This window comes from Kryptolebias marmoratus, linkage group LG20, assembly GCF_001649575.2.
Source record: "Kryptolebias marmoratus isolate JLee-2015 linkage group LG20, ASM164957v2, whole genome shotgun sequence".
Lineage (NCBI taxonomy): Eukaryota > Metazoa > Chordata > Actinopteri > Cyprinodontiformes > Rivulidae > Kryptolebias > Kryptolebias marmoratus.
In genome coordinates, this window is record NC_051449.1 from 18,388,950 (window position 1) to 18,414,513 (window position 25,564).

Sequence of the window (25,564 nt, forward strand, 5' to 3'; positions counted from 1 at the left end):
TCATGCTAGCTCTATTTATCCCTTTAGCTCTTAGCAGAATGGCGAGGGCTTGATGATCAGGTCTGAGTATGAATCTGTCCCCACACATATGTTTTTCATCTTTCCACTGCCCCCCCACACACACACAAAAGCCTCTTTTCTATAGTGCAGTTCTTTCTCTTGGCTAAAAACAGGATGCAAAATGCAAAAGCAACAATGAGTTCTACATTGCCTCAGTGCCATTGTGTCAGAACAGCTCCTAGTCCACAGTCTGAGACATCTGCTGTGATAAATGTTGGCATTTCAGTATAGTGGATGGTAAATGTTGAGCTTTTTAGGAGGATTGTTTTGAGATCATTAAAACTTTTATTTGCTGCATCAGTCCATTTTAGTTCAGCTTGAATATTTGTTCAATGTACCTCTTGCAGTGGTTAAACCACTGTTGTGGAGCTTGATAGAAACTTGCTGAACCAGGAGGCTAAGCCCAGGAACGACTGAAGAACTGCCACATCTTTTGGTGCAGAAGCTTCAGCAATGGTAGTCAGGTGATCTGGACTGGGGTGCAGACCCTTCTTAGAAATGTCATCCCAAGAATTGAATAATTGACTGCTTAAATGAGCTTATGTTGAATTTTATCTGTAGGCCCACATCTTTAAGATGCTGGAGAACAGATTGTAGGTGTTCATCATGATGTTCCTTGAAGATCCCATACACTATAATATCATATCATAAATGCATTCACTAAAAACACAACAAAATTAGTGTTGTATTTCTGTCTGTTCAGACTGCATTTATACCTTTCTGGTTTGTCTCTGATGTAATGAAAAAAATATTTTTTTACCACACTCATTAGTTATCACATGTAAAAAATAATAATAATAATAATTCAGATACTGCGTTTCTTCTGATTATGTCATTAAATCCACTCAATCAGCTGGATATGGCTTGTATCAGTATTTACCTTTTGCCTAGTGTTGCTCTGATCATCTGTTATCTAATTATTCTGGCTTTTTGACCCATAAATAAGCAGCTTATGTGGTTGCAGACCAACTATTCAGTGTATGTATGCTGCACCAAACAGAGTTCAGTACGTCCCTCAGCAGTCTGCTGGGTATAAACTCATTAAAATGGGTCAGACTTCTTAACCTGTGATACTTTTGAAGACCACATGAGACTACAAATCACACATGCAACATGCATTGAGTTTTGCTTTATCAGTGTTGTCAAAAACAATATTCTAAAAGAATGTCATTTTTGTCTTTTATAGATTGTTGTGACGACAGAAATTTAACTCAGTTTAAATCCTTTTTGTAAGCCCTGGGAATGCTGAATTCAGAAAGCTAATGTTTTTGCTGTTTATTGTACAGTATTTGAAATGGAAACATGATGTGCTTGACTTTATGAAGTGATTTCATGAATCCAAACCATATTTTCTATCTAGACAATAGACTATAAGTATAGTGGAAAAAAGGAACCTTGCTCTTCTTTATGAAAGTCTCGATGACAGTCTGGTAACTTCAACCACCAACATCTATCTTTTATTTCTATTTGCAAAAACAAATTAACTTTACCATGAGCACAAGCCCTTGGAAAAAGATAAAATAGGGATGGTAGTTTTTGATTATAGTTGATGTAACACATTGATGAAAGCAGATCTGAAAGTATTTAGAAAGTCCCTCTTTTGATTTTGCCAACTAATGGTACAAAAGTACACTGCAATTCAAGTGATGTGATAGAAGATGTTTACAAATCCATATCTCAGAACTTCATAATTCAAAGCTGACCTCCATTTTGTTTTTTACCTTCTCTCTCTGCCTTTTCTCTCTATTCACTCTGCTGCCTGTAGCTGTAAGTAGATTCTAGTACAGGACAATCAGGATGAAAAGATGGCACCCATGCTGTTACCAACGGGTCCTGATGGCTTGCGGCGGTTCACTCGCGAATCCTTGGCTGCCATGGAGCGGCGGATTGCGGAGGAGCAGGCCAAGAGCACCAAGGATTGCTTTGATGCTCAGAAGAACTCAGAGACACCCAAACCCAGGGCCGACCTGGAGGCAGGCAAGCAGCTGCCGCGCATCTTTGGTGACATCCCAGCAGAACTCGTTGGGATGCCGCTGGAGGACATTGACCCATTTTACTACAAGAACCAAAAGGTGAGAGCTTATGTGCGATATGCTGAAATGGTTGTTTGTGTGCTGTGCGTGTTAATTCTGTGTCAAAAACAAGTAATCTGTAGAGGTTTGTAAAAACAGTTAAACTACACTCAGATTAGGATATTTCTACTGAAGAAACAATTTTTTAAAAATCCCTTTTAAATTGACAGATACAATAATTTATTCCAAAAAATATCACAAAAAAATCTGTTACAACATTATGAAGCGTTGCTTGTCTCATTCAGCCAACTGTATTAACTTTAGCTGTATAATTAGCTGTATAAAATGGCAAGTTTGAAAATGTATTGTAATGTAAAATAACTGTTTCCTTCTCAAAGCTCATAGATTTCCTGTTGCATGTTATCATCGAGATAATTATTGTTGACTGAAAACTGATGTTCATTCTGACACAGATCATTAGCAGAAAATTCAGCTGCTAGGAAAAAGTATTCAGAATGCCAACTTGTCCCAGAAGGCTTAAAACACACACAAACAGCGAATGGTCCAGGTGTTGTCAATATGGGAAGAAAAACACAAGTTAATGAAAGAAATAACTGCAAATACATCTGTACATGGAGAGTAAAGAGAGCAAAGTGAGGGCTGTCCTCCAGCTGTTTAAGCCTATAGCAGCATAACTAAGGGATACTTAGGAAACCCGAGCCAACCATAACTATAGGATTTATCAAAAAAGGAAAGTCTTAAGCCTAGTCTTAAAAATTGACAGGGCATCAGCCTCACAGACAGAAACTGAAAGTTGAAAGCTCTGCCTTGCATTTTAGAAGCTCTCAGAACCACAAGTAAACCTGCAGTCTGAGAACAAAGTGCTCTGGAACAATAACTTAGTATAACAAATATGCTGTTGCTGAGATCCAATTTTTTGCTACAACAGCAAACGCAGTAAATTCCCCTCCATCTTTCTGAATCAGACTTAGTCAAATCTATAACTTGTATTCATCATAATCCTTACTATATTCAAGTTGGGCTCATTGGGCTGGGAATGTTGGGAGACTGGTTGGTGACTCAAAGTTGCAGGAAAATTGCAAGAAAATATCCACATTTTCCATTGCAGTCTCACTGAATTCTGCTCAAATAAACTGGATGAACACTGTCCTATTATCTCTCATCACATACATTATTGATGATTGCGATGTAGGACATGCATGCAAATGTAAAAAAAAAATGGAATAAAGTTAAAATAGTTCTTTTTAGTTTAATGTACTTAACCTAGAAAAAAGCTCAAGTTAATAAAAAAGCAAATGAACTTGTTTAACCTAGACAATGAAGATTATGAATAACATAATAGCTAAACTTTTTACAAAGTAATATATTGAATTTATTTGAATTTCTTTGAACATTTAAGTTTAAATTAAGCTTCAGAGAAACTTTGGTACATTCTTCTTTCCACAATCTAAAAAGATGCATCTTAAAAATAGTGATTAAAGTTGTTGTAATGTAAAAACTGATTTTCTTGCGTGTGTAAAAGAGAAAAGCTCTTCTCTGTAGATCTATTGTGCTGAAATGGGATTAGCAAGTTTTGATTTGCCACGTCTGTTAGAACAGGCCGCCATGAAAAATGGACATGGCTGCAATTCTCAGGTTGTTTTGGGATGTGATGTGCTGCTGGATACGAGGATTATACAGAGACAAAAAAACATTTAAATAAATACCTCATTTGTTGGGGAAACATTCGACCTGCTTTAGAGTTCCCTCCATTATCTCGGCTGCGTGTGGTGGAAGTTAAAACAGATGGCAGACAGAGAGATTGACTCAACTCTGCAGCTATATTCTCATCCATAATCAGCAAAGAAAACAGCTGAGCTCCTCACAGCAGGACTAATAACAATAAAGCTAGATGATACTGTCCAGGTACCAGGGCCTTATGCTTGGCTTGGAGACATAAAGACCTGCATGACTGATTATTGGCACTTAAAAATGTATGTGAATGTTTTTGTACAGTGCCCTGAGGTTACTTTTGTTGTGAATTGGTGCTATATAAATAAATTGAATAAAATTTTTCTTCTTTTTCTTTTTTCTTTTGCTCTTAAATCCTGATAAAATCTTAAATCTTGTGCAATATCTATAAAATCAGGAGCATTTAGGCTCAAAGTAGCCCCAAAGAACAGGTTCATGTATTTGTAACCTGTAGACTTGACTGTTGTGATGCTGTTCTCAAAATTTCCCTTAAAGTTGTCCATCTGATCCAGAATGCAGCAGCAAACATTTTAAAAGGAGCTGTGAAGAGGGCTCATGTCTCCTGTTTTAGCATCTTAAAGTTCAACATTCAATATATAATCATTTCTATTTTGTACAAAGCTCTTAATGGCCTATCAGCATGTCTCAAGATGCTGGTTTAAGTTGTTTCACTTGTTCTCAGAGTCTCTGGTCAGGTTAGGAGGCAGAGCTTTTAGTTTTTAAGCTCCTTTGCTTTAAAATGAGCTTCCTGTCTGCAAAGATACACTCTTTGGCTTTAAAACAAAGCTCAAATTATTATTATTTTTAAATAATTCCCAAAACTTAGTTCCTATTTTTTAATATTTTGCAGAACTGCTTGTGCTGTACTGTATAAATGTACTATTATTATTTTAATATTCTTACTTCAGTTTTAAATTGTTGTATTTTACCTATTTTCTCCCCTCCCAATTTGATCTTACTAGTATATGGGCTTTATAATCTTAATCGATTCTTATTTAAAATTTGTTTTATTGCAGTGTTTTTTGTCATGTCTTTGTTTTGCTTTGTTTACGAGTTTGAGTTTCACTTGTGCTTGAAAAGTATTATAGTTTAATTGAATATTTTTGAAAATGTGATTTTCTTAATAATCGTGTTTTTTGTCTCTTTTTTTTCTCTGCAGACTTTTATAGTACTAAACAAAGGGAAGGCCATCTTCAGATTCAGTGCCACATCTGCACTTTATATTTTTAGTCCATTTCACTTCATCAGATCAATTGCTATAAAAGTTTTGGTCCATTCATATCCTTTTTTCTAATGCCTTATATGTGTGCGTGTGTGTTCATGTTTTCTTGTCTTTAATGTCTTTATATGAGCTTTTTGTAATGATGATTTTTAGATCCTGTGAGGAAGTTACAATACTATTTGGGTATGTTTCAATAGTAGCTGATGCTATATTTGATTAAAAATGATTTTAATGCAACAGAATACTGACCAGACTTGGACCATTATTAAAGTCTGAGAAAAAATAAAATTAAAACTGTATCTCCGGTTCTGTAGGTGGTCAAACTACTGGAAACCTTTGTGATATAATAACATTTTTTATATCTTTCATATAGTCCAGAATCCTATCCTTTCCTATCAGATCTTTCAGTTTCTAATGTTTATCCATTTTCACTCCAAAGGCTTTATCTGATTCTTTTTTTCATTGTCTCATTTTTAAACAGCCTTTTTGTTGTGTTTGTTTATTTTTATTATTAATATTATTTTAAAATCCCCTTTGGTTCCTCTTTTAATCTCAGAAATGAAATAGGAACAAAAATATTCTAGTAATCAAATGATGGTTTGTTATATTTCTTCAAGATTTATTTATGTTACAGACCACAGAAGAATTTGTTTTATGAACACATTTATTTGTCACAAAAAAATCTAATCATTAAATTTATGGAAACAATTAATTGTTATTCTGGCAGTCTTCTACTGAATTTATTCTAAAATGTTTAAATGTTTTAAAATTATTTCAGTTTTTGAAATAAAAAACATATAACCTCTTATTTATTGGAGTTCAATGAAAGAATGATCTGTTGATTTTCTTTTCATTACTGTCTTGTACCGTTCCTTAGCTTTTTTCACATTGTTTAGCTATTTCATAATGTTCACCATACTGACGAACTGTTTCTTCATGGCCATGTCTGATCCACCAACATGGACCAAATACCTGGAGTGAGTAAAGCTGCGTTTCTGTATTTAAGCTCTTAACCCTGCTACATGTTTTTCTAATGTGAAGTTTGCTGGGGTTTGTTGCTTTATCAGTGACAACTGAACATGTAGGTGTTATGTAAGTATATAAATACGTGGTGCATGTGATATTTATGGCACCCTGAGCGCCACATTTGCATGTTGTGGAATGAAAAAAAGCCATATGGGGCTGTCCATGATGTGAAAAATATGGTTAAACATATTTTTAACTTTTTTTTTCAACACACAGGCATTTTTATCATGTTGCATACTGTCTGCATTCGAACATTTTGTTTGCTTGCTTTGAGTAACTTTAACAAATATGATAAGTGTGGAGAAAAGTGATATTTGGCCAATAAATTAAATGAAAAATAGAATGAATGATTTGTCAATTGTCTGCATATTTCATTCATGTAAAAATAGTACAAAACAATGTATAACATGCTGAATATTGAATTTTTTTTATTATATTGTATGCTCACATTTGTTCTCATTCAGAAACTGTTTTAGCATGTTGTTTCATTTATTAATCACAATTTGCCTGATACATCATCCTTCTACTGCTAGAGTTCATTTCAGTGTTGATTTATCATTTTGCGTATCTACTGTGATTCAGTGTCTCTTTTTCAAACTATTTTCCAGATACACCTTCACTGGCATTTACACTTTTGAGTCCGCGATAAAGATCTTCGCGAGAGGATTTTGTTTAGTGCCCTTCACGTTCCTCAGAGATCCGTGGAACTGGCTCGACTTCACCGTCATCGTCATGGCGTGAGTTGTGACACGTTACCACCATCCATGTTTTTTCCCATTTACATAACAATGATGTGTGAATTAAAAATACTAGAGAAATATTTAATTAAGCTTAACCTAATTTAAACTTTGCATTCAGTTCACTTCATACTTCAGTTTATTTAAATAGTTTTGTAGGCTATTTGTCTGGCACTTGGAGTAATGATCTTTGATTAGACTTTTATTTAGTGACTATAGTCGGACATTTATCCTCTATTTGGGTCTGAATATTCATAAGTCTTTGTGCAGCCTGCAGATCAATGTGAAATGACCCAGAAACCATTAATGCAAGCGGCAGATTAGATGGACCACCTTACAGTGTTGCTAAATGCTCTGAAACCAATTATCCTGATTGGACATTCACTTTGTTTGAAGATAGACAGGTAAAATGACTCCTAATAGATATAAACACACTGAAAGCTGTCATTATCTTCAGTGATTAATTGGTTTTTGAGTAATTATCGTTCAGTCAGCTAATTTGTCAGCTACCAAACACATTGTTGAATTAAATCATGTTTGTGAAAGACAGTAAAGCCAGAAATGATAATTAACTAAATCCAGGATGAGAACTTACTGTCTTAGTTCACTGATTTCTGTTTATGAAGGCAAATGCTCTTAAAAATGATCTGTACCGTATGTTTTATCAACAAACAGGCAGTTTGTGACTAGGAAGTAAAGTAGGCAGCTAAAGCTAAAAAAGATCAACTGAAAAAGTGAAAATTAATTTGATGGCTGCTAAAAATGAAAATAAAGATATTCTATGTGTTTTAGTGAATAAACTTGTAGGCAAAAATTAGCATTTATCTATCAGCTTATGTCAGTGTAATGTCAAATTTATTTATATTAAAAGTGCAAAACATTCTTGGCATATGGCATGTTTTGGAATTCATAATAAATTTTTAGAGGAGTTGTTTCTTTTAATTGACACACCAACTACCACTTTGAAGATACAAAATATTTTTAAGAGTAAAACAACCCAAAAATTACAATAGGCCCTGTGCTCCACTATGGATTCCTATTCCTAAAAGAACAACAAAACACAGAAGACATGAGCATGCATAACTATCCCATCCCAACCACGCTTTAAAGACAACCCTTTGTAGAGCCCTGTTTGCAGCAATTACAGCAGCAAGTCGCCTCACGTACATCTTCAGGAACCTGGCTCATCTTGCCAGTGGGTGTTGGATGGTGCTGCTTATGTTTAGCAATCTTTAAATCAAAACAGATATTCTCTGTTAGATTGAGGTCTGTAGTTTGACTGGACCATTCCAGGACATTTAACTGTTTTTCCTTAAACCACTGAAGTGTTGCTTCAGCAGAGTGTTTAGACTCATTCTCCTGCTGGAAAGTGGACCTTTGTCCCGGACTCAAATCTCTGGAAGACTCAAACTGGTTTCCCTCAAGAACTTTCTATATTTTGTTCCATCTATCTTACCTTCAACTTTGCCCAGTTTCCTAGTTGCTGCTAATGAAAAACATCCTCACAGCATAATGCTGCCACCACCATGCTTCACTGTAGGGATGGGGCTCTCAACATAATGTTGTCCATGATGGCCAAAAGGTTTAATTTTAGGCTCATCTGATCACAGCACTTTTCCCCACACATTTAGGGAGTCTCCAATATGTCATTTGACAAATTTCTAATGTTCTAACTTGTTTTATTGTTTAGGCAATATGTTTTTTTCTGGCGATTCCTCCATGAAGCCCAGATTTGGGCAGCTTGTAGTGGTTCTATGGAGAGATACTTCACCACTGCAGAAGAGCTGCCCATCAGGGTTACGTTTACTATTAAACTTGACCCTATCATCATCACGATGATGACAAGAGGCAAACTAGAGAAGCCTCTTGGTTGTTTCTCTAGTTATTCCCTCCTTGCCCAATTTGTGATTCTTGATGGATGACCTTCTTTTAGCAAGTTTGTTGTGGTGGCATCATCTTTCCATTTTCGAATGACAAACCTGTTTATTCTCTAAGGAATGTTCATGGTTAGGGATATTTCTTAATATCCAACTCTGATCTGTACTTCTCCACAACTTTGTTTCTGACTTGTCTGAAGAGTTTCAAGATCTATATGCATTATCTAGCTTGGTGGTAGCCCTAATCTCTTAGAGGTGTTGGTATTGATTCTGGGTACCATCAGAACAGATGTATGTACTGTATACTGGGATCATTTGACCCATTGATTTCTCACATGGGTATTATTTAATTATGTTGCTTCTGAAGGTAATAGTTGTGTCTTCAAAAGAAAGGAGGGGAAATATTGTACATATGCACTCAACACTTTATTTTTCCGTCTTCAACTTCATCAATCTGGCTTAATTTTTTTGTGGTTTCATTACCTATAATCAAACTGAAAATCCATTTAAACTCCCAGTTGTAAAGCAACAAATAAAAACAACTTCAATGTATCCTTGTTTTTATGGATACCAATTTAATATAATAAAACATAGATAGTCAAAAAGAGATTAGTTTATGATGAAGTCACATTCTTCAACATTCAACGCAATACACGGTCATACCTATTATGAAACTATTATGACAAACTATTGTATTTCTTTTTGTGATCTGACAGAGAAACTCTTTGTGCGCTTTTCCAGATATGTCACAGAATTTATTGATCTTGGAAACGTCTCTGCATTGAGAACCTTCAGAGTGCTAAGAGCGCTGAAAACCATCTCAGTTATTCCAGGTAAAACAACTTTTAGGTCATTTCACTCTCACCTGTCTTGGAGTGTCTAATAAAGATCATATGAAACACCAGGAGTTTGTTTTGCCTTTTCCTCTCCATCAAGGTTTGAAGACCATCGTGGGCGCTCTGATCCAGTCTGTGAGGAAGCTGGCGGACGTGATGATCCTGACCGTCTTCTGTCTGAGTGTGTTCGCTCTGATCGGTCTGCAGCTTTTCATGGGGCTCCTGCGGCAAAAGTGCATCCGCAGCCTCGACCACTGCATCAACTCGTCGTACAGCCCCAACACAATGTTCGTCTGCAACAACAGAACCTGGAGCTCACCGGAAGACTTCCAAAGCAATGAAGGTCAGCTGAAAGCAAATTACATCGCTATTTAGATGTATTCCACACACGCTCTGAATATTTGTACTTGTTTAACTTCTCAATGCTCTTTTCTTAGATAATTTTTACAAAGTTGAAGGCCAAAAAGATGCATTGATATGTGGATATGGAAGTGATGCAGGGTAAGTGGATGTTTGCTCTGCTGACTGCTTGTAAAGCATTTGTAGGCTATTACATAACGTTAACATGCTTATGGCTTTAGATCCCCTGCATGTCATGCATGTATGAAAGCTTGAACACCGAGCTCAGCACAGATAGATTTTGCTTTAAATCAACCATTAGATGATTCTTCCATACGTTTCAAATATTTGGTATGTGACGTAGAGGCAAAATGTAAAGGGGAATTATCAGACGAACGGCTGTAGCATGAGCGAGACAACATGTGGTGAGGATTATCACCTTGGCTCCACTGGAAGCCTTTACTTAGAAACACTGAGTTCCCAGCTGGAGAGAGTGATCTTTAGAGATTTCATCATCTCTAAAGCTCTATAACATTAGGTTAACTGGAGTGGATCAGGTCAGTTCGATACAAGGTGCTTTTTGTTTTAAAAGGAGTATGATTATCATCAAACAACATTTAGTGATAAAGTGTCTTTAACAAACTGAAATTCCCCATGAAAATTAAATCTCATGACCCATATAAGACATCAGGAAACCCATATGTAAACACGTTAATGTTATTTTTCCTCTAAGGTGGTGAACCTTGTTCCTAATCAAAGGCACAGTGTGAAACTATTTAAATATTGCTGCAGCCTACAAACTGAATAATCCTGCAAATCCAAATGCTTTTGAAACAAGCACAATAGAACAACTCTGGCCCTGCCATGCCCAGTTCAAGGGTTATACTGAGCTAAGTACCATCTGTGTGAATCTGAAATCCTGCAGCTTCAACAAATGGCCTCCATTAGGTGCTCTTGTTAATATTCCAAGAAAAATAATAGCAGGAAATTAAAAAAAAAAAATCAAACAAAAAAACCAAACTGATAATATCAAGCTCAGTCTGAAAAGAGGTGGAACAGATGCATTGTTTTTCAGACACAATTTGTTTTATTAAATCTTTGTAATGTAATTTGCTTTTTAATTGATGCGTTTGGTTCAGTGGAACAGTGGATGTCTTTGCAATCAGGGGTTTGATGTCTTGCAAGTGTACTGATGTGTTCTTAAGTGTTAATTATATAAAGAGGGGAAAGTGTTGCTATCAAAATATGGACTGTTTATTTGTTTTTAGTGTCATTTTTTTATTATTATTTTGGATGACAGTAGAAAAGGTTGTGGGGCTGTGGTGGCTTGGTGGTCAGTGCTGCAGTCTTGTAATCCTGTAGTTTCAGGTTCAAGCCCAGACTGCAACAGGAAGGGCATCTGGTGTGAAAACAATTGCAGCATTGTTCATGCAAGTTTGCTCACTGTGGCAACCCCTGAAGAAGGGAGCAGCTGAAACAACTTACCTTTTTACAATAGAAAAGGTTGTGACATATTAGTTGGGTTACTGTTGTGTTGAAGTTATTGAGAAATTTGTGCTTTCATTAAGATTGCTGTTGCTGTTTAGTCTAACAAAACTTTTTGTGCCTGTTTAAGTCTGCTCATACATGTCCTGTATAGATGAGTTTTTAGTCCTCCTCATCACCTTCATATCATCAAACACCCTCAACGTGCATGAAAAATACAGTCTTTACTGTAAACAAAGATTAATCTTGATAACATATTTGGACAAAGCACAGCATCCTCATTTCAACCAATAATTTACCTGTTTGTAATCAGTTCAAAGTAAAAAAAAAAAAGTGTTTTAAAGTTGAGTTACCTATTATTAACTTTTTTTTTACTTTGGGGTGGCTTGGCTCATTGGTGGTCGTTCTCCAATTAAAGGTTCGGGGGTTTGATCTCCAGCCTCTGCATCCGAAGTGTCTTTGGGTGAGACAATGAACTACTGTCTGCCCCTGATATGTTTATCACTGTATGAATGAGATATAAAAGTGTTGTATATAGTGTGTAAAATATATAATAGGAAGCACTGAGTGTGTGTGTGAATGGGTAAGTGATAAAGTTTGCAGAACATAGAGACATTAAAAAGGCCTTTAACTTCACATCTGCACACACAGTCTGGCTGAATCTTAACTTGTTACTTGGTCACTTTGCATTATCAAAACTGGAATCTAATGTACGCCAAAATCTTCTCTTGATTATTAGATAACTTGTAGAACAACATAAGTTGTTGTTTTATTATCAACGCAGTGGAGGTAGTTGTTCACACAATTATGCATCAGAGACGATGTAGTTTTTAATCTTCCCCCAAAAACACAAGAACTTAATCCCCCAAGAAGTCAAATCTGATCCAGTGGTTTCTGTTGAAGGCAGAGCAGAATCAGGATCTATTTGAAGGCATTCAAGGGGAAGTGATGTCATTAAACCTCTTTAAATAGTAGGTTAGTAAGATCAGACTATGAACAGTGACCAAAGCAGCTGTCTCACCTACAAATCACTTGTTGTCTGTTGTTTGTTTTTCTGCCATTTATTGCTTTTAAAGTCTTTACTGTGTGTAACAGACTGTTCAAAAAATACCAGAATATAAATCCTTTTACCGCTGTTTTTTGCTGCATCATTACTAAAATTGTGGTGTTGACTGCATGTTCCACAAAAAAGCTGCCAAATTACCAGTGACACAGATTTATGACATGGTAGCCAGATTACAGGTTAAGAGAGCTGTAACATAGCTTATGTTTTTTGTTTGCAGTGGTTGAGGCAGCCTTTTAACTTCTGTGACATTTTAGCAGCAACTTTCTGAGGCTGTCTGCGGAGACGAACAAGATACTAAGCTGGTCAGAATGGAGGACGTAAAACATAGAGGAAGCTTAATCTTTTGAGTGTATTCCAACAAGTAATCCCTGAGTAGATTTCCAAATTAAAGCTTTGGATACGTTATGATGACACACACTGTCACACACATGCGCACAAGCACCACTCGGCACACGTTCAAGCGCACAGACACACAAAAACAGACATTCATGCAAATTCAGATCATTTCGGCCAGGTCAACAAGTTAGTGAATAACTACTTGCTCAAAGGTTCAGACTGTTTTTTTTTTATCACTCCTGCTGGAGAATTCAGGCAAATGCTGATCCTCTCACATCCTAAAGCCTCTGCATAAAGGATTCTTACTGACTGTATCGACTTTTTCAACTTTTGCCCTTGTGAGAATGAAAGCCCACTGCTTCAGTCCTACCCAGGAAAAAAAGAAAGATGTTCTTCTGTGACTGTGTACACAAACTGTGGGAAAATTATTTCCAAAATTCATACATGACACTGTAAACACATAGCAAATAGTTTTAACAAAGAGCATTGCTTTCATTCAGTATTTTATTGTTTGTATTTAACACTCAAATTAACATTTTCCAGGAAGCCATAATTGTTTGTTTTTTTTACTTGCAGTATGAACTCATTAAACATTTGTTTAAAATTGATTTAGATATTGAAAGCCTCACTAATGACTATGCATCTGTGTTGGTCATTCTTTTCATTTAATAATTATTGCCTTAAATTGCAGTAATAATACAATTTAAGCATGTGAATAATTTAATGGATGGTTGTGAAACAAAACACTTTGCTCCAGTCCTTTTTTTTATATCGGAGCAGCTCCCCTTTAAGGGACACTAACCTGGATAAATCCAGACAAAGGGAGTTTTCAGTGCAGTTGCTGTTGAGACCTCAAAGAAGGTGGCCCCAAAGGTGCTTTTTTATAACCACCTCAGTTAGAAATTATCTCACATTTATACAGTTGTTAAAAGGTAGAATTTGGTTAAAAAGCAACTAAATTCACAGTTTTGTATTACTGCTGAAAAAATTAGGAAAATAATGAATAACATGAATGCCTCAAACACCTTTTGGGTGCTATGAGGGGCCATGGCTCAGGTTTTGGAACAAGTTGTCTACAAATGACAACATTTGTGCTAAGATATTTGTTCATGCCTTTCCTGCAAAACCCATTTTAAAATATCTGAACCATCCATTTTTTAGTTTTCCAGAAAAAAAGTGCAAAAACATTTGAGTTTGAAGCTTTAGATAAAATGTACAGTTTAATACTGTCAGTTTTTTGAATGAACAATACCTTGATTTTTTAAATGTTTTAAATAAAACAAAATCAGTAAAATGTGAATAGATTAATTAATTAATCTAAAGATCAGAAATTTGGAATTTTGTTATGAATATTGTGTGGGAACTCTTGATTGTTTTACCTCCATTCAGTCTTTTTTTATCAAATTTGATTGCATTTTAAAATCAAATTATGTTTATATTTAAATAAATGATTTAAAAATTATCAGGAATGCAAAATATAAACTTTCAACTGAGACATTGCTACAGTATAACCAGTCCTAGTTTTAAATTGCTTTATGTAGTGCTCTAAACTTGTGAAAACCCTTTAAGAAACCCCTCAGCATGTCTGCAGAGTGTTTAGTCATATTGATTAAAAGAACAGATCCGTGTAGGGCAGCCTGACAGGAAGCCTTCACTGCTCTGGATATTAGTCAGAATTATGCTTAGCTAGTCTGTGAAATGTACAGATGTTCTCACAGCAGTACTGCACAGCCCAGATGTTTGACAGCCATTATGAAATTATTCCGCACTCACACTGACATGGCAGCCCAGCCTGTTCTCAGCTGCTGGACTTAAATATTTGCTGCAACACTGCCGTGCTGACAATGAAGATCAGGGACGGAGGCATCAAGCCGAAAAAAAAATTTTGAACTGCAATTTGATATCCATCTGGCTCAGTGTAATCCCTTCAACTCCAGGGCATTTTACTGCTTTTGCCTGAAATATGTTTCAAGTGCCCTCTTCAGTTGAAATAATGGTGATGAAAATGGTGCATTCACTATGTAACTATCATGTGTGTCTCTTCTTGGTGCAGACAAAATCTCTTACCTTTTTTTAAACATCTTGCACATTCACAAAACTATATATGACCTGACTGCTCTTGATTTAAATGTTTCCAACCTTTACTTATCCATTCATCTAATAACATGCTTTCTCCTTTACAATATTTTGTGCCTTTCAGAAAGTGTCCAGAGGGATTTGACTGCCTAAAGATTGGAAGAAATCCAAACTATGACTACACCAGTTTTGATACCTTTGGCTGGGCTTTTCTGGCACTTTTCAGACTTATGACTCAAGACTACTGGGAAGAACTGTTTCACCAGGTGAAGCTTCTGATTCTTGGTTTTCATGCAACAGTTTCACACAATGTTTAAAAATGAAATTTGTCTCATACAAGAAATAAAAGTAAAGGCTAAGCATTTCCTGAAAGAATGCATATTGCCGTCCGCCTTTCATGCCAGAGTTTTAAACTAAGATCATCTTATGTTGAGAAATGACTGAGTTGTAGCCGTTTTAGTTGCACCTTGAAAATAATATTATGTGCAATCTCATGGGATACTGCAATACGTCACGCTAAGTCTGTGTTGTTCATCACTCTCAGCTACTACCACATCAAATTTCAGCTCAGCATCTGTTATACTGACTGAATTCTGATTCTGTGCAAAGGTTATGAACATTTAATATCTTACCCTTTGACTAACCTGAGTTTAGAGAGACAGTTTAATTTTGAATGGACTGATGAGCTAGTCTAAGCAGAGCAGAGACCAGTGTGGAGTTCTGCCATCTTAAAAAAACTCTAATCTCAAAAACTTTATAGCAGTTCATGAAAACACTATTTTATACACCTTTATGTTACCAACAGTTTTCCTTTATACTGTTGTTCCAGCGGACATATTTTAATATTCCTACAGGAAGTGCTCAGGCTGCACAGGAATTATTGAACTATTTGTATTTGCAAATAATCACAGAACTCTATGACGTAAATAACTGCATTGAGAAACTGAAAGAAGTAAAGGCATAAACTATTATAATTGTTTCGAGATCCAAGTTGTTTTAAGATGGCAACAATACATCTGGTCTGGGCTCACTCGGACTAGTTATTAGCTCGTCAGTTCTGTCAGAATTAAACTTTTTTTTCTTCAAACCAAGATTGTTCAAAGAGCTTTCTAATGAATTTAATGGTAGCCTAACAGTTCACATCCTTAATATGCTGCTAGCATCCTGATAAACTAAGACCTAATGCAACATAAGCAGGTACCAGCAAACGTGTAGAAACTGCATCAGGTTTTAATGGGCTAAACAGTATTATTAGTTACAAATATGATGTTTTATATATATATATATATATATATATATATATATATATATTGTAATAGATAGTATTATTAATCAAACTTTGGTAATCAAATTCTATCCAACTGATATTACAGGTTTATTTTATATCTGAAAACCTTTATAGGTTTAGATAGAAACTGTGGGAGTAAACATAAGAATTGTCTGTTGCTTTTTGTTGTCTTTTAAAACCATTCATAAAAATACGAACTTCATTTAATAACATCTGGATTCGCAACCACTGACTGGATGTCATCAATTCCTCAGACTCTGCGCTCTGCTGGGAAGACCTACATGGTTTTCTTTGTGCTTGTAATCTTTCTTGGCTCCTTCTACCTGGTCAACCTGATCCTGGCTGTGGTGGCCATGGCCTACGAGGAGCAGAATCAAGCGACCATTGCCGAGGCCTGGCAGAAGGAGAGGGAGTTTCAGCTGGCCATGGAGCATCTCAGACGAGAGCAGAGAGTAGGGGCAGGATTTTTATACATGTGAGCTTTCAGCTTTAGATAAACGATAAATAACTTTAAGTCTCTGTCATATAATCCCTTCTCATGTGAAGTTGGCAGCCAAAAGACAAGCCCAGGAGACAGAGCTGTCCCCAGAGCTGTCCCCGTTCATTCTGAAGAGTGGAAGTATACGGCGCAGCAGCAGCAGCAGAAGAAGAAAGTCCCACCACACTCTTTCAGAGGAAACTGCAGAGGAAGCTGCTGAGGAGAAGCTGGATCCTGTGGATGAAATTGTGGTACAGTGCAAGTCATAACAAACACAGTCTATATTGTTTTTTGATGTAAGCTATATACAAAAATGCATTCTCTGTATTTGTCTGTAGCCCCCTCTGTCCCCCCTGCCGGTCCACCCTCTGTTGGCCACCCTGTCCTCTCACCCCCTCAGCACCAGGAGAGGAAGCCAGAACAGCGTCTTCAGCGCTTTCCGAGCTCGTAACAACTCAGAGGCTGACTTTGGAGATGATGAGTACAGCGTCCATGGAGACGTCTTTCGGAGCCGCACCAATTCTTCTGTAACACCCTGGAAGAGGAGGACGGGCAGTGTTAGGAGCCACTGCTCCCAAGTCTTAACCCCCACCTTTAATGTCAATGGCCGACTGAACGTCTCCCTAGACCAGAATGGAGTCACCAATATGGGACTTCTCACCCCTACATCCCTGCCAGCTTACAGCATGGAGAGAGTCAGGGAGGAGGCAGTGAGTGATGTTTTCTCATCACACTATTCTGAAAAAGCAAATCAATGCGTATTAGGACTGAAAGATTTTAATTTTATTCACCAAACTACCAAATAAAAGAAAACATACATTATTTTATTTTATTCATTATAGTTTTTCCTGTTTTCCAGAAGCCCAGCTGTGCAGGGGACACAACTCCCAGACTTCTCCTGCAGCCCTCCCCCACAGTGACAGAGCGCACTTCGGTGCGCAGGAAAAGAGCCCGCAGCTCTGTCAGCTTCCTCAGTGATGCCATGGAGGGTGCGTTCATTTCAATACTAACAGAACGGTCCATAAACAACCAGGTTGTTGAACTGGTTAAACAGATACTCCAAACACTGAGTTTAGGGTTTAGCAGAAAATGACGCCTGGTTAGATTTTGCCTATTTTCTCAATTCGAGCAGTGTCACTTCTTCATTTTACCATAAAGCCCTGAAAACAGTATCCATCTTCTCATCTTTTTCAGCTGCCAAACTCATATTTCAAGAAGTTGTAGCTGCACAGGTTCAATGTAATATTGGCCATTCTTCATAAAGATGTTCTTTAAAGTTTTGTTTTCTTTCTTTCATTGTCTTCTACATTTGACACAGTGAAAATCACAAGAATTAAACACATTCAGGCTCAAATACATCTTTTAAGCTTCATGCTCGTGTTTGACATTAAACAATCTCAAAATTTTGTTAGTGCCACAAATGTGCCACGGATTCAATTAAATTTCACAAAACGTGTTACAATGTCTTTGTAAAGCCATATCAACACTAAACAAATAAAAGGATTGTTATCTATGACCTCTTGGACAACATGCAGAAAAAAATCGTGTACAATCTGTATGGTTTTTGTCTGTGCCCATGTTGGATATTACCCATAATACAACAGTCATGCAATGAAACGAACTCTGGTCAAATGATGCATTACACTTTTACAAAATATTGCATTTTGGGTTTTTTAAATGAGATTGTGTTATTTTGAACTATTTTATTTGTTACACTTGGTTGTATAAATTTAAATGCTCGTGAATTTTTGACAAAATAAAAAGGTAAAAACATTAAATCAAGACTCCTAGGCTTTTACAGAAATCTTTTTTTTTATTTTAAATAACAGTTTGAGTATACAACCCCATTTCCACAAAAGTTGGGGCAGTGTGTGAAATGAAAACAAAATGCAATGATTTGCAAACCTCATAAGCCCATATATTATTCACAATGGAACATAGCAAATATATCAAATGTTTAAACTAAAAAATTGTATAATTTTTAGAGAACAATGGGTCATTTTAAATGACAGCAATAAATCTTTAAAAAGTTGGGACAGAAGCAACAAAGGCTGTAAAAGTAAGTGATGCAAATAAGTTACGGCTGGAGGAGCATTTTACAGCTAATTATGTTTATTAACAACAGGTTAGTAAAAAGACTGGGTGTAAAAATACACTTTTAGAGAGGCTGAATCTCCCAGAAGTAAAGAGGAAAAAAAGCTCTGTGAAATAATTTTAAAATTATAAAACTGAAGAAGTGGTGTATGCATAAATATTTAAGCCACATAATTAGTTAAAATAAGTTCCACCTGTGCATGATCAAAAGACCTTAAGGTACAGAAGGCCAAGTTGGAGAAAATGTCCTGTTGTTTATCTCCCCTCTGTGTTTACTTATCTCTGTTTAGTTCATGTCCGGCCAGTCTGTTCCAAGCTGCTAACTGAATATTTATTTTTTAATTTTAGTCTCATAAATGGATTTTTAAACAGAAAATCTCCACTGTTGGACAGAACAGATTTTGCTGCAACTATTCCTGCATTAAATAAAATCATGTGAGGTCCAGAGTTTAGTACTGGATGTATCAGTGGGCTAAAACCAGCAGAATGTGTTCATGCAGCAGACTTATTTCTGCCCCAGTGTGACTCTATTGGAGCTGTCTGCAGTTCTGATCACTCCTGACAGGCGATATGACAAATCTACTGATAAATGTTCACCTGTCCGACAAATAAGTAAAAAACTGAGAAAGAATCCCCCAAAACCTTTTAAAATTCCATTTAAAATTGTCCAAATAGTTGAAAAATGCACAGAACCAAACAATTCACAGCAAACTAAGTAATTTACACTATTTATTCGGAGGAGATACTTTTTGAGACAAATTATTTTTTTTAGGCAGGACTGCCTTCCAGCCTTTATAGACCAGCCACACCTGATCACAGGCTTCAAACTTTTCTGATCTTTTAAAAAAGCTGAAAACATGTAAAAGGAAATGTATTGAAACTAAAATAGCTTATGCTGGTTTCTCTTTGCAGAACTGGAAGAATCAAGACAGAAGTGCCATCCCTGCTGGTACACGTTCGCCAAGAAGTATCTGATCTGGGACTGCTGCCCTTGGTGGCTGAAGCTGAAGGAGTGTGTGAAGTTCATGGTGATGGATCCTTTCCTGGATCTGGGCATCACCATCTGTATAGTCCTGAACACCCTCTTCATGGCCCTGGAACATTACCCCATGACTGATGAGTTCAACACCATGCTGTCTGTGGGCAATCTGGTAAGAAGCTTTTTAATGATAAGAAGTGGAACATTTTCTGTTTAACACTTGTTCTCCAAAGTGCTGTCAGGTGATACAAGAACAGAGAAGAGTATTCAGAAGAGGAAGAAAGGTTTTTACACAGATAATGTAGTAGCAGTTTTCTTTTATAACTGCCACACTGATGCTGAGCCAGAGGTTGTGTTTTTGCCTGTTTTAATTATCATGGTAGGAAACTATATTTTATCAGTCAGTGGGGTTCATTTCCTGTTTTTGTACTTTGAAATCCCTCATTAATGTAGAATTATAGACTCAAATATCCATGTCTTTACATCTTGATTTCAAGAAAGGAAAATATTTCATGTCTGGTAATTTTATCATGGCACATAGTCCTTGTGATCTCTCTTTTGTCTGTCTGTAAGAATTACATCTTAAAACCTTTAAAAGTTCAGTGTGTAACAACTATTAACCTGCAGTGATCAAGGTAGAGGAACTTCAAGCAGCACGTTTTTTCCTTTTCTGCACAAAGGAACAATATGCTAAACTCACGACTCTCACATTATCACCTCCAAAGGTTTTTAATTTGAATGTTTGAGCAAAGAGTTTTTTATTTAGATGTTAGTATAGTAGTAAAATCATTGTTTAACTCTGCTCTTCTCAAGTGAAAAAATAGCTCTCAGCTTCATCACTTTACTGTATATGTGTGTTGACTGTCTTAGTTTTCCTGCTTTCCATTTGTGCGGTTCTGGAAGGGTTTCCTTTTTTCTGTTTCTGATAAAACTAATACCTGGACCTTTCAATGATGTTTTCGTCTTCTCACATCATTTTCTTTTTTATCTGTGTTTTCTTTAGGTGTTCACAGGGATCTTTACAGCTGAGATGGTTTTCAAGCTGATCGCCTTGGATCCGTATTACTACTTTCAACAAGGCTGGAACATTTTTGACGGCATCATTGTATGCCTCAGTCTGATGGAGCTGGGTCTGTCCAACGTGGAGGGACTGTCTGTGCTGCGATCTTTCAGACTGGTATCATTAATCTTTAATTCTTTAAACTCGTATTTGCTTTATGTGGTTATTCTGCATTGTTGAACTTTTCTGTCTTTGTAGAATTTTTTTTATTATTAACAGTTTTAAAAAATATCTTAAGTATGGTTTCATGTCAGAGCTGTGGAGCACCTTTTGCAGTATGGTCACTAAATATTACATTTTTTGCCTTCGTCACATTGTTCCCATCATCAGTTACGAGTTTTCAAGCTGGCAAAGTCCTGGCCCACTCTCAACACTCTCATCAAGATTATTGGAAACTCTGTGGGTGCTCTGGGAAACCTGACGCTGGTGCTGGCTATCATTGTTTTCATCTTTGCCGTGGTGGGGATGCAGCTGTTTGGGAAGAACTACCAAGACTGTGTGTGTAAGATCTCATTTGACTGTCAGCTGCCTCGCTGGCACATGAAGGACTTCTTCCACTCCTTCCTGATTGTGTTCAGGGTGTTGTGCGGCGAGTGGATCGAGACCATGTGGGACTGTATGGAAGTGGCCGGGCAGCCTCTCTGCATCCTGGTCTTCATGCTGGTCATGGTCATAGGAAACCTGGTGGTAAGTTTGTTTACAGTATATAACTCAATTACTCTAAACTGTATGTCTGCTCATATTCAATATATTTTATGCTCTAAAATAAGTCAAAAAGACCAAAGCTAAAAAGTAATTTAACTAATATTTTTGCTCTCTGCTGTACAAAAACTACAGCGCATAATTACTAAAGTAAAACAATACATTCAATTAGTCAGACATAATTTAGTTTTTTGAAGTAGGCTTTCATTGAAGTAGTTATGAGCAGTCAGCATCTTACCTGCAGTAGACAGCAGTCAGAGTAATCTCCCTTGGAGAATCAGGGAGGAATTTCAATGAATGAGCAGCAGAAGAGGGCACATATATGAGCAAATTTCATCAAGGACAGCTCAAAATAAAACTTTCATAGCAGTTTAAGTGAATGCTTATTTTAAACTTTTATGCAGCTTTTGCATCAGATGTTATTTTCATAAATGTCAAAAGTTATCTGCACCGGAGACTGTTTGAACACAATTTGTAGCCTGTTTTTTCTGTTCGCAACACTATGCTGCAAAACAGAACGTGAAAAGTGACAAAGTATGCATAACTACCTAATAAAAAGTATTTTGGTGGCAAAATCTACAACATTGCATTTATTTGAACCAAAATTTTTAAAGTTTGAATTGTAAATTCATCATTGAATGAGCCCTTATCTGAGTATCTGTTAGCTTGCTTCCTGCACTTAAATTTCTCTCTGATTCTCAGAATAGAGATTGTTCTGACTGATTTATTCTGATTTTAACTATAATATAAAAGGTACTGATAACAGCTCCATATAAATCCTTTTCAAAAAGTCCAAACTGTGCCTTTAATAACTAGGGCATCAATATGACCAACTCTAACTGCTGTCAAATCCAAAAGATGATGTCACAAATAAATCTGGGATTTTGTTGCACCCGTGAGGATTGTTGATGTTGCATGTTATTAGAAAAGGGCATTCCTAAAGCTAGTAATGATCACTTCTGCAAACTACACGGTTTGAACATATTGAAGTCAGTGCTTTTCAATACACTTCACTTATGAGTTGTTTCTTGTATTCATGCCTTCTCATTTTTTATATCAGCCTTAAAGTAACGCCTACATGGCATATAAACCATTTGTTGCGCTTCCTTAATTGTATATGTTATAATTTGCATATAGAAAAAAAATAAAGAAATAAATAATAGTTTGCATACATGACATGTATCACTAAACCTCATGTCTTTTTTATCCACTACTAATGACGAAGGCCATGTCAGTGAAATTGTGATCTAAATACTGTGCAGCTAAGGATCAGCTAAAGCCACAGTGTACTTCCTGTTGTTCCAACTGTTGCGTCACATGCAGCTGTTTCTGTTAATAACAGGTTAATCAGTTTGACGGTTCTGTTTGTACACAGCTGCCGTTGCTCAGAACCACAGAAAGAATATATGCTAGAGTCATACGGTGGCTTGTCATCCTGCGGGTTCCTGTGAGAAAACATGCATGAAAAAAGAAAATAAATAAGTATCTGGATGCATGAGTAGATGAGATTTGCAAGATTTATTTGCTTCTTTTGAAAAGAAGCAACAGTTTCATTCTGGTTGTGTTGTTTAAATGTTGGCTAGGACCATAAATTAGCAGCAATTATGTCTTCAAGACCAACAAAAAGCTGAATATGTGCTACCAGCTAGCTCTGTTGGCTAACGATTTTAGAACCTCGTCAGGCTTTAAAAAAGAGGGATTGAGGTCGTGTGTTTGTCTGTTTCCTGTTGGATGTAGTTCAAACACCTGTTCCCAGCATGCCCTTTGCTGCTTTACCATTAACTGTTTTTCTGTCTTTTAATCCCATTCTCTGAAATGTGTCTGTCAGCACATTTTAAATCCTTTTTTGCTATTTTCAAAATATTTATTTTGGCTTTGTGCAGTTTAAAATAAAAAGGACTGCATTATAGTTTTACAATTTCTTTACAAACAAATTTTATTCTTGATCATATTTACCAGTATCTAGAATATTTCAGTTTTATACCTTGAAAAAAACATTATAATTAAGGACCACTGATTTTTTGGTTCAAATGAAGATTTTGTGTAAACATGTTGATAGGAAATACTATGTAAATAAATGACTGGATTAAGTAAAAATCGATTTATACTAGGCATTAAGAAACAAAGAGAATTTGCAAATATACTGATTTCTTTCTGTCACATTTTAGAGGTTTCTTATCTTTCAAAATACATAAAAAACATGCTTAAATTCTATAAAAAGAACATAATTTTTCATTATGTAAAATGACATGAAAAAACTGTAAATAAATGTAAAAGTCCATTTATAAACAAAATGTTTTTTATGTAAAAAGTACTTTTTTAAATTAACCATAATTTCACTAACATTTGTTTTTAATTTGTTCATTTAATCACAAATTAATAAATTTAAGTTTAATCCTTTGTTCTGTACATTTCCACAACTACATAAAGACTATGAAGTAAATAAATAAGTAAAAGGTTTTCTCTTTTGTCATTTACGGAGGTTTCTTTGTTTATAGATGGAACTCTTATTTTCTTGTGGATATTTTCATTTGTTTCAAATTTATATCTTTGTCAAAATACATTTTTTACTTTTGAAAAGTAGTCTTGAAAAATTTCAGCTGTACCGTGGCACAGATTGTTGACATTACTGCCTCACAGCAAGAAAGTTCTGGGTTCAAAACTCATCTGTAACTTTTCTGCTTGGAGTTTGCATGTTCTCTTCATTCATGTTTGGGTTTTCTTCAGATACTTCTGTTTCCTCCCTCAGTCCAAAAACATGCATGTTAGATTATGGATGGTCTAACTCAGAGGGTATTCATCACTAATCATCTGTTTATGCTTCTCATGTCTGATTGGTTCAGAGGCTAAACATGATCTTTAACAACTAGGAGCATGACCCATGCATACAGGAAGTGTTCACACTTTCATGCATGAAGAGATGTGCTGTATGTTGCTGCTCTCTAAGCTATCTGACAGATTACTTTAAAGTTGGATGCTTTGAACTTTGACCCCAGGGTGATTGAGACAGCATAATATAATCATTTGTGTATTCAAATGTATCTTTGTAGAATATCCTCCTGAATTACAAGGCAGGATTTACCAGTGTTGACATAATATATGGAACATCATATCTGGTCATCCGTCCAGCTATTGTTTAAAGTAAAGTCCATACCATACTGAGCTTTGTACAGAAAATTCATAAGAGTTCAATGAAATAAAGTGCTTCTTACTGTGTCAAGCCCAAATAACAATAATAAAGCATAATTGATTTGATTGTTTTTTCAATTCAAACATTAAACTTGATATTTGTCTGTCCACAGGTGTTGAATCTCTTTCTCGCTCTGCTGCTCAGCTCCTTCAGCTCTGACAATCTCTCTGCTCCGGATGAAGACGGCGATTTGAATAACATTCAGGTCGCCATCGCCCGCATCCACAGTGGCGTCTCCTGGCTTGTGAGGAGTGTCATCAACCTCTTCCACCGCAGCCTGAGGAGTCGAAAGCATAAAGCCAAAGAAGCCAGTCAGGCCATCAGGTTGGCTGGAAATCACATAGAAAGTAACGGGGGAGTTTTTTCAAAGTATGGAGAGAAGTACTTCATATCAGAAGAGGATAGCTACATGACCAACCCAAACCTCACCGTCATTGTTCCCATTGCAACGGGAGAGTCAGATTTGGAGTTTCTTGAGGAAGAGGAGAACTCGGAGTCATCTGAGGATGAGGATAACAAACCAGTAAGTTTGTTTATCTTAAAAGATGAAAGTCTATTAGATAAAGTGGAGCCCATATTTATTATTTCACATCAACACAGATTTAGGCAAAAATCTAAATGTCTTATTTGTCTAAATAAGTATTGGGCGAGCATGAATTCATATTCAAAACTCTTTCTCAGGAATGTGAGAGATATTTAATGTTCTGGCCCTGAGGAGAAAGACAACATTTCTGAAAATATAACATTTCACAAAACAGACAACATAAAAACCAAGCAAAAAAATGCATCTACCGTACTAGACTATCCACTCACCTATGTGTGCTGTGAATTTCCCTACATCAGCCAAATATAAAATTTTTGTTGAATTACTACATGGTCAGAATAGTTACTAACTATCAATGGATAAAATAATTATTTTTGTCCCATCTGTGTTTGAGACAAGCTTTCA

The 25,564-nt window shown here is 36.2% G+C and overlaps 1 protein-coding gene across 1 annotated transcript in view; it reads left to right on the top strand.

Moving 5' to 3' along the window:
* The window catches only part of LOC108238657 (sodium channel protein type 4 subunit alpha B), a 43,306-nt gene that overhangs the window by 6,570 nt on the left and 11,172 nt on the right, over nucleotides 1–25,564 (top strand). The window contains exons 2-17 of the mRNA XM_017420899.3: nucleotides 1,826–2,132; nucleotides 4,984–5,102; nucleotides 5,934–6,023; nucleotides 6,681–6,809; nucleotides 9,428–9,519; nucleotides 9,623–9,865; nucleotides 9,960–10,023; nucleotides 14,949–15,090; nucleotides 16,367–16,564; nucleotides 16,659–16,841; nucleotides 16,929–17,300; nucleotides 17,450–17,579; nucleotides 19,597–19,835; nucleotides 20,667–20,840; nucleotides 21,054–21,410; nucleotides 24,728–25,138. Coding sequence (XP_017276388.1) covers nucleotides 1,866–2,132; nucleotides 4,984–5,102; nucleotides 5,934–6,023; nucleotides 6,681–6,809; nucleotides 9,428–9,519; nucleotides 9,623–9,865; nucleotides 9,960–10,023; nucleotides 14,949–15,090; nucleotides 16,367–16,564; nucleotides 16,659–16,841; nucleotides 16,929–17,300; nucleotides 17,450–17,579; nucleotides 19,597–19,835; nucleotides 20,667–20,840; nucleotides 21,054–21,410; nucleotides 24,728–25,138 — 3,210 coding nt within the window. The 5' untranslated portion in view covers nucleotides 1,826–1,865. The remainder of the gene's footprint in view (nucleotides 1–1,825; nucleotides 2,133–4,983; nucleotides 5,103–5,933; nucleotides 6,024–6,680; nucleotides 6,810–9,427; nucleotides 9,520–9,622; nucleotides 9,866–9,959; nucleotides 10,024–14,948; nucleotides 15,091–16,366; nucleotides 16,565–16,658; nucleotides 16,842–16,928; nucleotides 17,301–17,449; nucleotides 17,580–19,596; nucleotides 19,836–20,666; nucleotides 20,841–21,053; nucleotides 21,411–24,727; nucleotides 25,139–25,564) is intronic.